The sequence below is a fragment of the Heptranchias perlo genome, chromosome 17 (genome assembly GCF_035084215.1).
Source record: "Heptranchias perlo isolate sHepPer1 chromosome 17, sHepPer1.hap1, whole genome shotgun sequence".
NCBI lineage: Eukaryota > Metazoa > Chordata > Chondrichthyes > Hexanchiformes > Hexanchidae > Heptranchias > Heptranchias perlo.
Genome location: NC_090341.1, coordinates 31,714,767 through 31,728,346, shown reverse-complemented (window position 1 = coordinate 31,728,346; position 13,580 = coordinate 31,714,767). Strand labels below are relative to the sequence as shown.

At 37.4% G+C, this 13,580-nt stretch overlaps 1 protein-coding gene across 1 annotated transcript in view; it reads left to right on the top strand.

Annotated features, from left to right (window-relative positions):
* The window catches only part of adamts9 (ADAM metallopeptidase with thrombospondin type 1 motif, 9), a 259,676-nt gene that overhangs the window by 236,470 nt on the left and 9,626 nt on the right, over positions 1-13,580 (top strand). The window contains exons 37-39 of the mRNA XM_067998852.1: positions 3,202-3,293; positions 6,785-6,889; positions 13,284-13,378. Of these exons, the coding sequence (XP_067854953.1) occupies positions 3,202-3,293; positions 6,785-6,889; positions 13,284-13,373 (287 nt within the window). The 3' untranslated portion in view covers positions 13,374-13,378. The remainder of the gene's footprint in view (positions 1-3,201; positions 3,294-6,784; positions 6,890-13,283; positions 13,379-13,580) is intronic.

The window sequence follows — 13,580 nt, the reverse complement described above, 5'->3', positions numbered from 1 at the left end:
ACATTCAACTGCCTGGCACCAAGCTCTGGAATTCCCTCTCTAAACCCCTCCACCTTTCCACCTCCCTTTCTTTTGTTAAGACCCCTGGTAATACGCAGCTCTATGACCAAACTTTTGGTTACCCCTCCTAATATCCCCTTATTTGGCTGGCATCCATTTTTCCTTACATCTCTTTGAAGTGCCTTGAGATGTTTATCTTTGCTAAAAGCATTGTATGATTGCATGATGTTATTAAAAAAAAATTGAAGGAAATGATCATCTGTTTTTCTCTCATTATGGTGAACCATAATCACTATAAATATTATAAATCACAGAAAATAGTTAAGACAGCTGTGATGAAGTCTTTTTACCAGAATAAAAAGATTAAATTCTAGGAAAAATCACAAGAATAATGAGATCTCAAAATATGATTCTGTGATCATTTTTATAAAACAAATTGACTTGCCAAAACTTCATAACATGGACTCATATGTGCCAGATAAATGTGGTATTTTTGATTCTGGAAAACAACCGTTGAGAGTTTCATGTATCCCTAATGGTACCCCATATCAGACTCTCTGGAGCAGAATCTCTCTGTTACTTCAACATCCTTTCATAAACTTGGATATTTCTAAATATATAAGGCATGATCAACAAAAATAGATGCAAAATTGAAGAGATGGTTATCTGAAACATTTGATTTATAGCAAAATAAAAGTGTAATTTTCAAAAACTGATTTGGATTTCATAAAAGTACACAGGAAAGTTAGATTTCAGATGTATTTGAGGATGAGTTCATTTTAAAACCAGTCACCTGTATTACTTAATTTAGTTAAACTATTTGAAGCAAATGAAGTATTAGAGAATTTCTGGTTTACAAGCAATGAATTTGTCTATTTGTTTACAAATAGGGAAGTTAGTTCAGAATACTAAACACGCTGGTATATATGAATCTGCTGCAGCTTTTAATATAAACAGCTTAAAAGATGCAGTCTTCAGCTATCTGATGGTGTAGCACCAGATGATAAATTTGGTAAGGTGAAGATTCCAGTGCAGAATCTTGCTTGAAAGGATCATGGTTCAGATAGGGTTTAGAGGTCAGCTAAACCATACAGAGCAAGAAGGTCTAGGTTTGATCCCTGCTCTGTGCTGAGTAAACTGATGTCAGTGGCACTATAATTGCCACTGTGCCCCTAAGCTGTGGAAAGAAAAAAATCAGCCAGGGTATTGCTTCTATTCACTGTTAATTGTATGATTTATATCAATTAGTTAATTGTATTCAGGTGGTGGGTATCAATTGGGGATTATTTTATATACTTTTTATAGGAGTGCTTAGCTCAGGTGTGATGTGTGTGTAAGGGGAATCTCTGTGAATAAAGGTTGAAAGCAACTAAATACCAGGCTCTAGTATTCTATCCTTCACCAAGTGGCTATTCAATTTTAACATTCAGTGACTCTGGCTGGAAAATGGATGTGTATGGAATTAATGGGAAGATAGGATTGGGCTCATCTGTGATGCCTCGCTCCCCTCATGACTGAACAGTGTGTTGACTCTCGGCACAAAATTGCCCTCAATAACAGGTTTGCTCCTGGAATTGGGTCTGCTGTTCCGAACCCACTGTGACCGCAGTCGAATTTCCTGGGTTGGGGTCTATTAGGCTTTTAGGGATGGCTCCTAGCACTGTAACTGCTGATCCTTGGGAACCTCCTGCTGTGGGGGAGGGAAGTATTGTGCTGCTACAGCATATCACATGCTGCAGCAGCTGAAATGGTCCTGTCAAAATTTAAAGGTAGATGGGTCAGCTGGAATTAGGTATGCAAAGATTTCTCATTAGGTATGCAGGAGCCCAACCTCGATAGGTAAAAGGGCAGAAAGAAGCAAGAGTCTGCTAAACTATGCCAACAGATACCCTTTGAAGTGACTGGACCTGCCTCCCACTGTCACAGAAATTCTAACACTTTTTCCCTGGTGGTATTCTTTCAGATTGGTGTGAAGAGTCAGAAAGGGAGGGAGCACTAAACTCCACCTACTCACCTTTATTTAAAGATGGCATGAGCAAACTGCAGCCGGTGCAATCTGCCCATAAGGGGACAGGAGAAAAATGAGTTTGGCCATCTCTAGGGGCTTGACAGAGAGTCGCCCCACCCCATCTCACTATCTGATACACTCTGGTACCACCCAAAAAGGGGTGGAAAAGCATAGGAAAATTCTGTCTACATTCACACATGAGGAATAGTCACTTGAGTGAGGTGCCAAAATGCTGCCAGCACCTATAGAACTTTACCCCAACATGAGTCAGTGCCTTCAGAAGAATAGGGGAGAAGACTGAAGAAAAGAAATCCATGTCATTAGAGGAGGTGGAGAAGAAAAGAAAACTATTTCCCACCATGAGGGAAGAAAATCAGAGTTAGTCACCTTGATCACTCACATCCCAGAAGCGAGCTAAAGAGTGGTATTACCAGTGGCTGATGGGAAATGGTGCATGACATGAGGTGATACCTGCTGTTTTCTTCCTCCTCTCCAATTTTTCCTTATATTTTTGCCCCTTATCCCTCCTCAAGGTACTTTTGCATCCTGCAGTGCAATTCCATGAACAGCTGCAACCTTTGTGTAAGAGCCTGTACAGTGAGTGTTGGCAAGATACTCAACCATGGGGAGCATTTCTCCTGAGGCCAATTCTGTTTTCACCCACCATGTAACCATGCACGCATTTTCAGCAAGGGTCCCTAGATAATGATCAGGAGGAGGAAGCCTGACTGATTATTCCTCAATCTAACTCTGAGATGCTGAACCCAAATGTGGCATCTTCCACCAACTGAGATCAGCAAAAGTCAGTACAAACCAAGGCATTCAATCCCACGACTTTCCTGATCCATATGGCTCATTGCTACATACACCATGTGATGGTTAAAATAATTCTGAGGGTGGCACCATTTGAAATTGTTGAAAAGCACAGAAGTGGCCTCTTTAACTAAATCATTCCGAATGATCCTGCTACTGATAATATTTGTGCCACTTCCAGCTGCTACCACTGAAAGATTAATTTAATCATCTATCATTCATCTAAGATAGAAGAGATAATATAATTTAGTAACTTGAAAAATACAATTTCAGTTTGTATAAATATGGTATAATTTATTCAAATTTAAAATAATCTATATTGTATTGTCTCTATTTTGACCATTTTGCATATTTTCAATGACTCACTGCTGTCTTTATAGCAACAGACTTATACTTTGCACAGACGCTTGAAGGACGATCAGTTCCATTTGCCACAGCTGGAGACTGTTACAGTGCTGCCAGATGTCCACAGGTGACTTAGTTACTTAGCTACTAAATATGGTAATATTATAAAAAGTCACAAAATGTACATTAAAAAAGCAACAAATGAGAAAACAGAAACATAAATTCACAGATTGACTGTTGGTCTAGTATGAATTACAGTATGCACACAAAAATCTTGTACCATCCATACATATACCACACAGAGGTGCATGTCTTTCATTTATTCTCTAACCATCTACTACTTAGTCTATTTTTGTGAAAAATGGAGTGATTTGGTGACATATTTAGAATCATAGAATCATAGAAGTTTACAACATGGAAACAGGCCCTTCGGCCCAACATGTCCATGTCGCCCAGTTTATACCACTAAGCTAGTCCCAATTGCCTGCACTTGGCCCATATCCCTCTATACCCATCTTACCCATTTAAAGTGCAACAATTGAGCTTGGTGTGAATTAGAATTTAACAGATGAAGTGGAAGTTATCAAATTATAGAAAAATAACGTGGGTGTTCTGACATGAGTGTAATTTACAGGGTTATAATAAAGTGCCGACTATGTATTATAAACAAGACGTCTGTATTTGAAATTGTAAAATGAACAGAAAATAAGCATTAATAATTTAAAGTGCTAACCTGGAAACAAATCATGAAGAGAACTGTAAAACTAACTAAAGATTAATCTTGAAATATTTTCCATAGAATACTGGTCCATTTGCTAAACTGCTTTATTGACCCTGACTTTGTTATAGCACACAGATATACAGTTACTTCCCAGTAGGTTTTTAATAGTTATAAAACGCATGTTAATGTGGAAGAAGTATTTTATTATCATTCCTTTAAGGATTTAATTTAATCTTTGGAATATCTGGATAACTTTGTAATATGATGCATGGATCAAGAGTCAAATATCTTGTAAGAACACATTGCCACAAAATTACTTAAACTTTCTGTTTTTATTTTTTAAGCAAACCATTTCATTCTGCAGCAACAATACAATTTACTTTCTTTATATTGGTTTTTATGTACATTTGTACAAGTGTTCTATGCACCCACCTACCCACACAAAAAACACATACTAAAGTTAAAATGACCTATGACTGATGTAGGAATGTTCTCCATGTCCTGTCCAGGAAACATAATTGGTACGCAGAGAATAAGAAGACAGCACTGTTATAAAACTGTACATTTTGCTCATTTACCCAAAGTATTTCAACAGTAAAGCAGATATTTCCAAGATTATTTCTGCCTTTATTACAATATATTCATTATGGCTCAGATTTAATTGATAATATAAATCTTCCTGACACCACAGGCTAATCAAATTGTATTTCTGCAGTCGTGAGCAACCTAGTTGTTGCATGGAGAAATCAGTTTTTGTCTGTTCTGTATGGCAGTGTATGGCGAGATCTCACTAGAATTAGAAAAATCCAATCATAAAAAGCAGGAGAAAGATGAGAACAAGCCATATAAACATACTGTAAGGAATGGCCAGAGCCAGAAACAAGAAACAAATTTTAGTACTACCACAAGAGGGAAGACCAAACAAAGCTGGGGATGGAGAAAGAAAAGAAATAACCTGGGAGATATCCTACACTGGATATATTTTAAATTGAACTACTCTAACTGGAGGTTTGGAGGGAAGCAATGCAAAAAGCTCGTTCTGGAAGATCCAAAGAAAAAGAAGAAATTTTATAATACACAAATTAGCCAGAGGATGAGAGCATGAAATTCTTGCATGCACATTACAAGAATTCACACAAATTAGGTTGATTTTTTAAAAATTCATTTTCGGGATGTAGGCATCGATGGCAAGGTCAGCATTTATTGCCCATCCCTGATTGCCCTGAGAAGGTGGTGGTGATGGGCCGCCTTCAACCACTATAGTGGTTTCATACAACTGAGTGGCTTGCAAGGCCACTTCAGAGGATAGTTAAATGTCAATCGTGTTGGTGTGGGACTAGAGACACATATAGGCTAAACCAGATAGGACGACAGGTTTCCTACCCAAAAGGTCATGAGTTTTTACGACAATTTAACAGCCTCATGGTTACTTTTACTGAAACCAGTTTTTTATTTCCAGAATTTTTAAACTGAATTATAATTCTCAAACTGCCCTATGGGGATTTGAACTCACCGGCTCTGGATTACTGGTCCAGTAAAATAACCACTACACTACCCTGTGATGTCCTTATAAATAGTTACAGTAATGTTGCATTGTCAATCTACTGCATAAAATTACTATTAACAGTATTAAATCCAATAAAAGTATAAGTAAAAGCCTACACTGCCATATTGCTGACTATATCCAGTGGTTGTAATAAAATCTTTTTGAAGTTCATTAATAAGGCAATACAAAATTTAAAAGGCATCACATCACAATTTTATTAAAATCGTAAATTCATTCTGAAGAATTTTCTCTCATCCCACCAGTTTAGACTGCATCATTTTGAACATTATGTTGTGCCACTGTTTTACATGCTATACTTTGGATTCCTATTTTAACCAAATGAGTCAATAATAACAAGAAGCTTTAACAATATAGCAAAAGATGTATTTGTATAATATATCCAGGTTAGTACTTTCACTGTGTAATACGTTTTAACATAATCAGAATGTGCTTAATGATCTGTGAATTCCAATTGCATGATGCAAAATTAAATTAAAATAACTAAATCGGTTAAAGTTACTTTGCATGTAAATAAGCTCTGATAAATTGTGCATGACGTTCACTTCTGGGAAAATATGTTATTTATTTGTTTAATGAAAGATGCTCAGTTTATTATATTGGACATTCAAAATAAAAGTTTGTATAGTACTGCAGATACATAAATCTTAACTTGCAGGATTAGTTGACTGTTCATCTGAACCGTATTTTACTATCCATTTGCAAGTACAACAGTAGAACAACAGCAGTGCCACCTACAGATAGTTCTGAAGCAATGCAGTTTAATACCTGCCATATGTTTAAAATTACAAATATAATCATTACAATTTCTGAACCTTGTACCCTATTAATGGAGAATACTTCATTAATTATAACCATACTGCGACACCGAAGCAAAATTGTTGTATAACATTAAAATAAGTATTTCATTTATTACTTAAGATTTTGAATTAATCATTATTCTATGTGCTGAACCTAGATAAAATAATAGCTAAGCATACAAACTCAAAATATTAAATCTTTCTAATAACTAATTGCATTTTGTTACCATTGTCCATCGTCTAGAAATAGCGTCACGGGGTAAAATAAAATAAGAAAGGCTATTTGTGTTAATCTGTTGAATTTTTTGGTCATTTTCATCCACTATGTCTTATTTCTAGTAGCAGGCATGGTTAAGTAATATCTTGCACATTGACATTAGAGAAATGTTGAAATCAAGCTTTCACTGGTTTTAGATGTGACAATGGACTAGCTTTATTTTATGCTTATTCAAAATCTAATGGTCTAATGTGATTTTTCTTAAAACTCAGATTAATGTGGACAACTTATAATACACAAAGGGCATTTTTTTCAGGGTCAATTTAGCATTAATCTTTCTGGAACAGGACTCCGAGTATCTGAATCAACAAGGTGGATTTCACAGGGAAATTATGCTGTTGTAGAAATACAGCGATTGCTGGTAAGAATGTAATGGAAAATGTGGTTGAATATTATTTGGCAGAAAGTAATTGTATTTAGGTTAAATGTTATCTGATGCAAATGCAGTACACATAAAAAGTAGTTGTACCTAAATGAAATGTTATCTGGTTCGCTCTTTGTACCAGATGGCATTTAACCTGAGTACAACTACTTTTTTGTACAATATATGGTTAGCAATGCTCCAGTGTTGCTAGTAGTAATAATATATATGTGCCTAGTAATGTTCCAATATAAACCAGTTTAAAAAAAACTTATGTCCTAAGTTCTTCAATTTAACCAAAGAGACTGTACTTTGATAGAAATTAAGCTGTTCTTTAGTTGTAGGAAAGGAAAGATAGAGAGTGAGTCACCCAGGCTGCAGTCATGTACAACCTAAATCTAGGTTTAAGAATAAAATCGGCAGAGACCTCAGAGCACTCTCTGCTGGCACCTAATTCATGGGAGGGTAATTTTAACCTAACCCACATGGCGGGAACCTGACATGATTGGATCAGCGGCTCGTTTTACACCCTGTGCGATTTTACTTTACTTTGACTTCAAAGGAGTTAAGTAAAAAAAAAAGTCAAATAGACACAATTAGTCTTTCAAAATACTGCATCTGTGTCAGGTCTTTGCTATAGCAATCCAAAACTAATCCCTCTATCCTATGCTCTCTCCATAGCCCTTTGTCTTCAAATGTTAATCCACTTTTCACTTAAAAGATATAATGGTCTCTGCTTCAATTACCCCCTGTGACAAAGCTCCAACAACCTTCTGCATAAAGAAGTTTCTCCTAACCTTTCTCATCACTTTGTTAGTGACAATTTTAAATTGATGACCTCTCGTCATTGACTTCCCAAACAGAAGAAATAATCTTTCCTTTATCAAAACCCTTAAGAATTTTAAAAATCTCTTCTTAACTTTCTATTCTCCAGTAGAAATAGTCCCAGTATCTCAAATCTCTGCTCATAGCTATAGTTTTCATCCCTCGCATCATCTGGTGAATCTACACTGATCTTTTATGGATTTAATACCCTTTCTGTAATAGAGCATCCAAAACTTTATCTAGTACTCAAACTACGGCCTAACGATTACCTACCTGCACTTGCACTTTCAAGGAATTATGTATTTGAACTTTGTTCCTCCACATCCTTCAGTGTCTTTCCATTCAATGTATATTCCCATTCCTTGCTTTTCCTTCCAAAATGCATCAGCTCATATTTCTTTATATTAAATTGCCACCTGTCTGCCCTTACCACTTATATCTTTATCACTGTTTGCCAAATCCACTAATTTTGTGTAACCAGCAAATTTCAATATTGTGCTTCCAATGCCCAAATTCATATACGAATACAAGAAAATGACAGGCACGAAAAGACCCAACTGGCTATGATGCCTGGAGCATCATAACTAGTTGCTTCCTACCCCCAGCAGCCATGTAATCTCCTGGGATATATTATCTATATATGGAAAATAAAACTGAACTCAGCAGTGACCTCTTGAGTATCTCACTTCTAACCTTTCTCCAGTGAGCAACACCCATTAACCTTACTCTTTTGTTTCCTGACCTCTTTTTTCCTCCTCTTCCCCTCTTCTCTTTCTCTCCTCCTCCTGTTTCATTTCTGTCCCCTTTTCCCAGTCCTCTCTTCCTCCTCCTCTCCACCTCTTCCTCCTCCTCTCATCCCCTCCTCCTGCACGCCGCCTCTTTTCACCCTTTCTTATTCGCTCATGATCCCTCTTACTCCCTCCTCCTCTTCTCAACCCCCAGCCTGCCCTCCCACCTGGGGCTCTACCTCTCCTCTCCTTTTAATTTGCTTTGCCTTCCCCTCCCAACCCTTTGTCTCTAAATTTGCTCTACCTTCTCTTACCCTGCTCTGCCTTCTTTTCCTCTCTGCCTGCTAACCCTGCTCTCCCTTCCCCTTTACCTCCCACCACCCTCTAACCCTCCCTTACCTTCCACCCCATGGCATCTAACCATGGTCCACCTTCCCCTCCCCCAAGTCTGCTCTACCTTGCCCCTAAGCTTACTTCTTGCTTCCAGCAACACAGTCCTCCCTTGGCCTTCCCTCTGTTTCACTTGAAGACTACACTTGGTTTTGACTCCTCATGTGCAATACTACAGGAGTCCAACTAATGTAAAATTACAAGAAGGAAAACATAAGATAGACAATTTGCACTCCTAAAGCTTATGCTAGGGGAAACACTGCCATGGTTTGGCTATTGAAGCCAAGTCAAAAATTACATTTAAGAAGGAACTAGAGAAACACTTGAAGAAAATAAAGAAAGTTAGCACTGAGCTAACAATACACAGGAATAGAAGGCCAAATGGCTTCCTTTTATGCTGACATTTCTAAAACTCAATGATTTATTATGGAGTTATTTTGTCAGTTTTGTGTTATTATGAAGCAGATTCACATGTGCCTCAACACTGAAATGACAGTATAACTTAGAAGTGAGATCTCAATCTGGCTACTATGCACAGTAAAGTCAAGCAAGAGACACCTGCTAGGAGACTGCAGTATGACTGTCATATTTTGGGCTTTTTTAAAATAATTGTTCCACTGAAAGGATTTGGAAAAGAGTTATATGTTGGGTTTTTAAAGCAAAGTGTACTCACCTTTGTTTAAAAAAAACACTGAGACGAAAGGCAGTTAAAATGCAAATATGATACTCGTTGACATTATTTGGCCAACGACCAAAAAAAATTTTTTAAAATGCATTAGTCTGTCTCGGTAACCGATAAACATCTCACCCCAATGTGTTGGGAAGTCCCTGGTCCCAGGTGCTTGGCATAATCCCTCCAGCACTGTGAACACAGGGAGATAAAAACAGCGACAGAAACACTCATTGACAGTGTGGTTTTTAAACAGAATGCTGCAAGGACAAGCTTGACCTAGGCTTAGGAAGTTAGCTTGCAGGATAATTCGAAGTTATTTTGTTTAAGTCAGGCAAGGTGACCAACCGATATGAGAAATGTAGCAAGTATTGTATGCATATGTATTAAAAATAACTAGCCCCTTAAAGATGGAAGAGGTGAGATAGTCTACGCTATCAGAAATGTTGGCAGGGTTCTCTTTTCTTTAGATGGAAGATGAAAAGTGCATTAAAGTATTTTAGAGCAATAAAGTTTGGTAGGGACAGAAGCACTAAAAACTGTCATCATTGAATGTTCATTAGTTACCAAGACCAGATGGGATGCATCCAAGAAAATTAGAAGTACAGAGTCCTGTGACATTTTTTCACAGTTAATTAGGGATAGATATGGTGCCAGAAGATTGAAAAATAGCTGATGTTATTTCAATCTTTAAAAAAATCTTGGAGATTAATAGACTTCTTTGGTAGATATGCGTAATGTTGAACTCCATTGTAAAGCAAATAATTTAAGAGTATTCATGAGCCAAGGATAAAGTTCTAAAACAACATAGTATTGTGACAGGCAAAATTCCTGGCCCATGAGCAATATCATTGTGGATTCATATATTGTTCCATAAAATCATTTACATTTTTGTGGATGTAAAAAGACTTGTAGATAATGGGAATTGATTTCCAGAAATCATTTGATATGATCCCTCACAAGAAATGTAGTTTACATGAATCCCTACAATATTAAAGAGGAATCTATAAATTGAATATTGTGTTAGATAAACAATATGAAATAAGGGGCAGTGGTCGATAGTCGAAGGAAAAGTGTGACCAGCAGGTACCCCTAGATAATTCTGCGCCCCCTGCTGTTCACAATTACAAATTATATTGATAAGCATGTTAAAAGTCAAATCTCTATAATTGTGGATTATACCAAACATTTTGAGAAAGATTCTGAGGAAATAATTTAAAGAGTTCTATAGAAATTTAGCAACTGGCCAGATGATTGACAGTGGGCTTTTAATATTGAGAAATTTGTGCTAAAAATTGCAATTATGGTTACAAAGTTTAAGGATGTGTATCACTAAATCAGGTGGATCAGGAAAGAAGACTGGCTGTGTTTATTGAACAAACATTGTAATCACCAACACCATGTATGGTAGCATTTATAAGGATGCATGAACCAAAAATGCAGAGCATAATTCAAAGGAAATGATATTGACAGTCTCAAGTCTTGACCTCAGTCGAACCTAGCTGTATAACTGGCTTTAGCTCATTTGAATGGAATGGGCAAGCACCAGGTGAGAGTACCTCTGGGAATTGGTGCTCACACCAGATCCAGGGAAGAAACCTGTGTGCTGCTGGTGAACTTGAATGTAACAGCACAAATTTGTTGCAGTTCTTAGGTCTGCCTGAAGCTGTCAGAAAAAGCACAGGGCCTCCAGCCTTGAAGTAAAGACCTGCAGCATCTTAGAAGGTAGAGGAAAAAATATTTGGGTGCCTGGTTTTTGGGAGTCACTTTACAGACCCTCCAATCTGAAGAGGTTACCAGACATGATCTCCAACAATGATGTGGGAGGCATTATAGGAACATAGGAACAGGAGTAGGCCATTAAGCCCCTCATGCCAGCTCCACCATTTGATAAGATCATGGCTGATCTGCGATCTAACTCCATATACCTGCCTTTGGCCCATATCCCTTAATACCTTTGGTTGCCAAAAAGCTATCTATCTCAGATTTAAATTTAGCAATTGAACTAGTATCAATTGCCGTTTGCGGAAGAGAGTTCCAAACTTCTACCACCCTTTGTGTGTAGAAATGTTTTCTAATCTCGCTCCTGAAAGGTCTGCCTCTAATTTTTAGACTGTGCCCCCTACTCCTAGAATCCCCAACCAGCGGAAATAGTTTCTCTCTATCCACCCTATCTGTTCCCCTTAATATCTTATAAACTTCGATCAGATCACCCCTTAACCTTCGAAACTCCAGAGAATACAACCCCAATTTGTGTAATCTCTCCTCGTAACTTAACCCTTGAAGTCCGGGTATCATTCTAGTAAACCTACGCTGCACTCCCTCCAAGGCCAATATGTCCTTCCGAAGGTGCGGTGCCCAGAACTGCTCACAGTACTCCAGGTGCGGTCTAACCAGGGTTTTGTATAGCTGCAGCATAACTTCTGCCCCCTTGTACTCTAGTCCTCTAGATATAAAGGCCAGCATTCCATTTGCCTTCTTGATTATTTTCTGCACCTGTTCATGACACTTCAATGATTTATGTACCTGAACCCCTAAGTCCCTTTGGACATCCACTGTTTTTAACTTTTTCCCATTTAGAAAGTACCCTGTTCTATCCTTTTTTGATCCAAAGTGGATGACCTCACATTTGTCTACATTGAATTCCATTTGCCACAATTTTGCCCATTCACCTAATCTATCAATATCCCTTTGTAATTTATGATATCACTCCAACGTCATTTGCATCAAATTTAAATGTTCCCACCTGTTTCAGGCAGAAGCTCCCCACCCACTCTGGTGATGTCCCAGGAAACACGTGTCATGCACAAAAGGAGTAAAGACCTGGCATTATGGGTCTGCCTAAGTGGTGCACAAGGGGCATTAGGCAGAGGAAAATTAGCCTCTCTCTGTTAAATAGTATTGTGTCCAAAGTTACAATACCATATAGAGACAGTGAAGTATTTAGAGAAGGACATAAGATGTTTAGAGACAAGATCAGTGTGCTGTAAAGAAAGACTAAGGGGTTTGAATCAGTTCTCATTAGAAAAATAAACTGTGGGAATAACACAATCCAAGTTTTTTCAAATAATTAATGAATTAATATTGTAGAGAGGTACTTTCTGCAAATTTGCAATAGGCAATCCATTATAATTTAAAAGCACATGCCAAATGGAACTGAAGAAGAAATTTCTGCACAGGAAAACTAACTCAACAGAAACATTCAAAACAGAACTGGAGAAATTCCTGATTCTGCAAGAAGTAGAGATATTGTTTGATGTGGTGGGGCGGGGGGGGTGGGGTAGTAAAGGAGATGAAAAAGAGCTTAAATAACAAAGTGAGCTGTAAAGTTTGAATGGTCCTGGCTCTAGTCTCATCCCCATGTTCTTAAGGTCAGATCAGGGATACTTTTTTAAAATGGGTTCTTCATTATTATCTTTGTTCACATTCCTAAATTATTGTGTTCTTGTATGAATGAATGCATGTTATTATCAGTATGCACAAAGCAAATGCACAGTATTCATCAAATGAGTGCTGGAAGGATGTTATAAGGTCATTTTAGGTTGTATCTTAGATTGAGACAGACATGTGCTTCTGTTTGTATATATGTTAGGTCTATTATAGATAAAGATGCCTGCCAAGCATTATTAAAAACAATATTATCAGTATGTATTAAGGAAAAAGAGTTGCATTGTCAAGCTCTTTCATACTGTGAATTCAAACAGCTTTATTAACTTCTTTAGATATTAGTGGATTTTTTTGTTCATCAGGTACAGTGATGTAAATCCTATTCCATCCACAGAATGGCGCCAAAGTGACTGGGAAATGTGGAGGTTATTGTGGCAAGTGCATCCCATATTCTGGAACAGGGCTACATGTACAATTACTTTAGCTCAGGTATTCATTTTCATTTTTTTTAAAGTACTTACTCAAATTTACAATGTAACTATAGTCTTGCTTCACATTCCACAACTACTGGTTTCAGACCAGCAGTCTAATAAAACTGCAGCCTCAAACATCAATGCCTTTTGCCATTAATGTCAATGTCTCATAATTCTTCCTTCCCTAAGTGCTACACCAATGAGAAAGTGATTAAAGA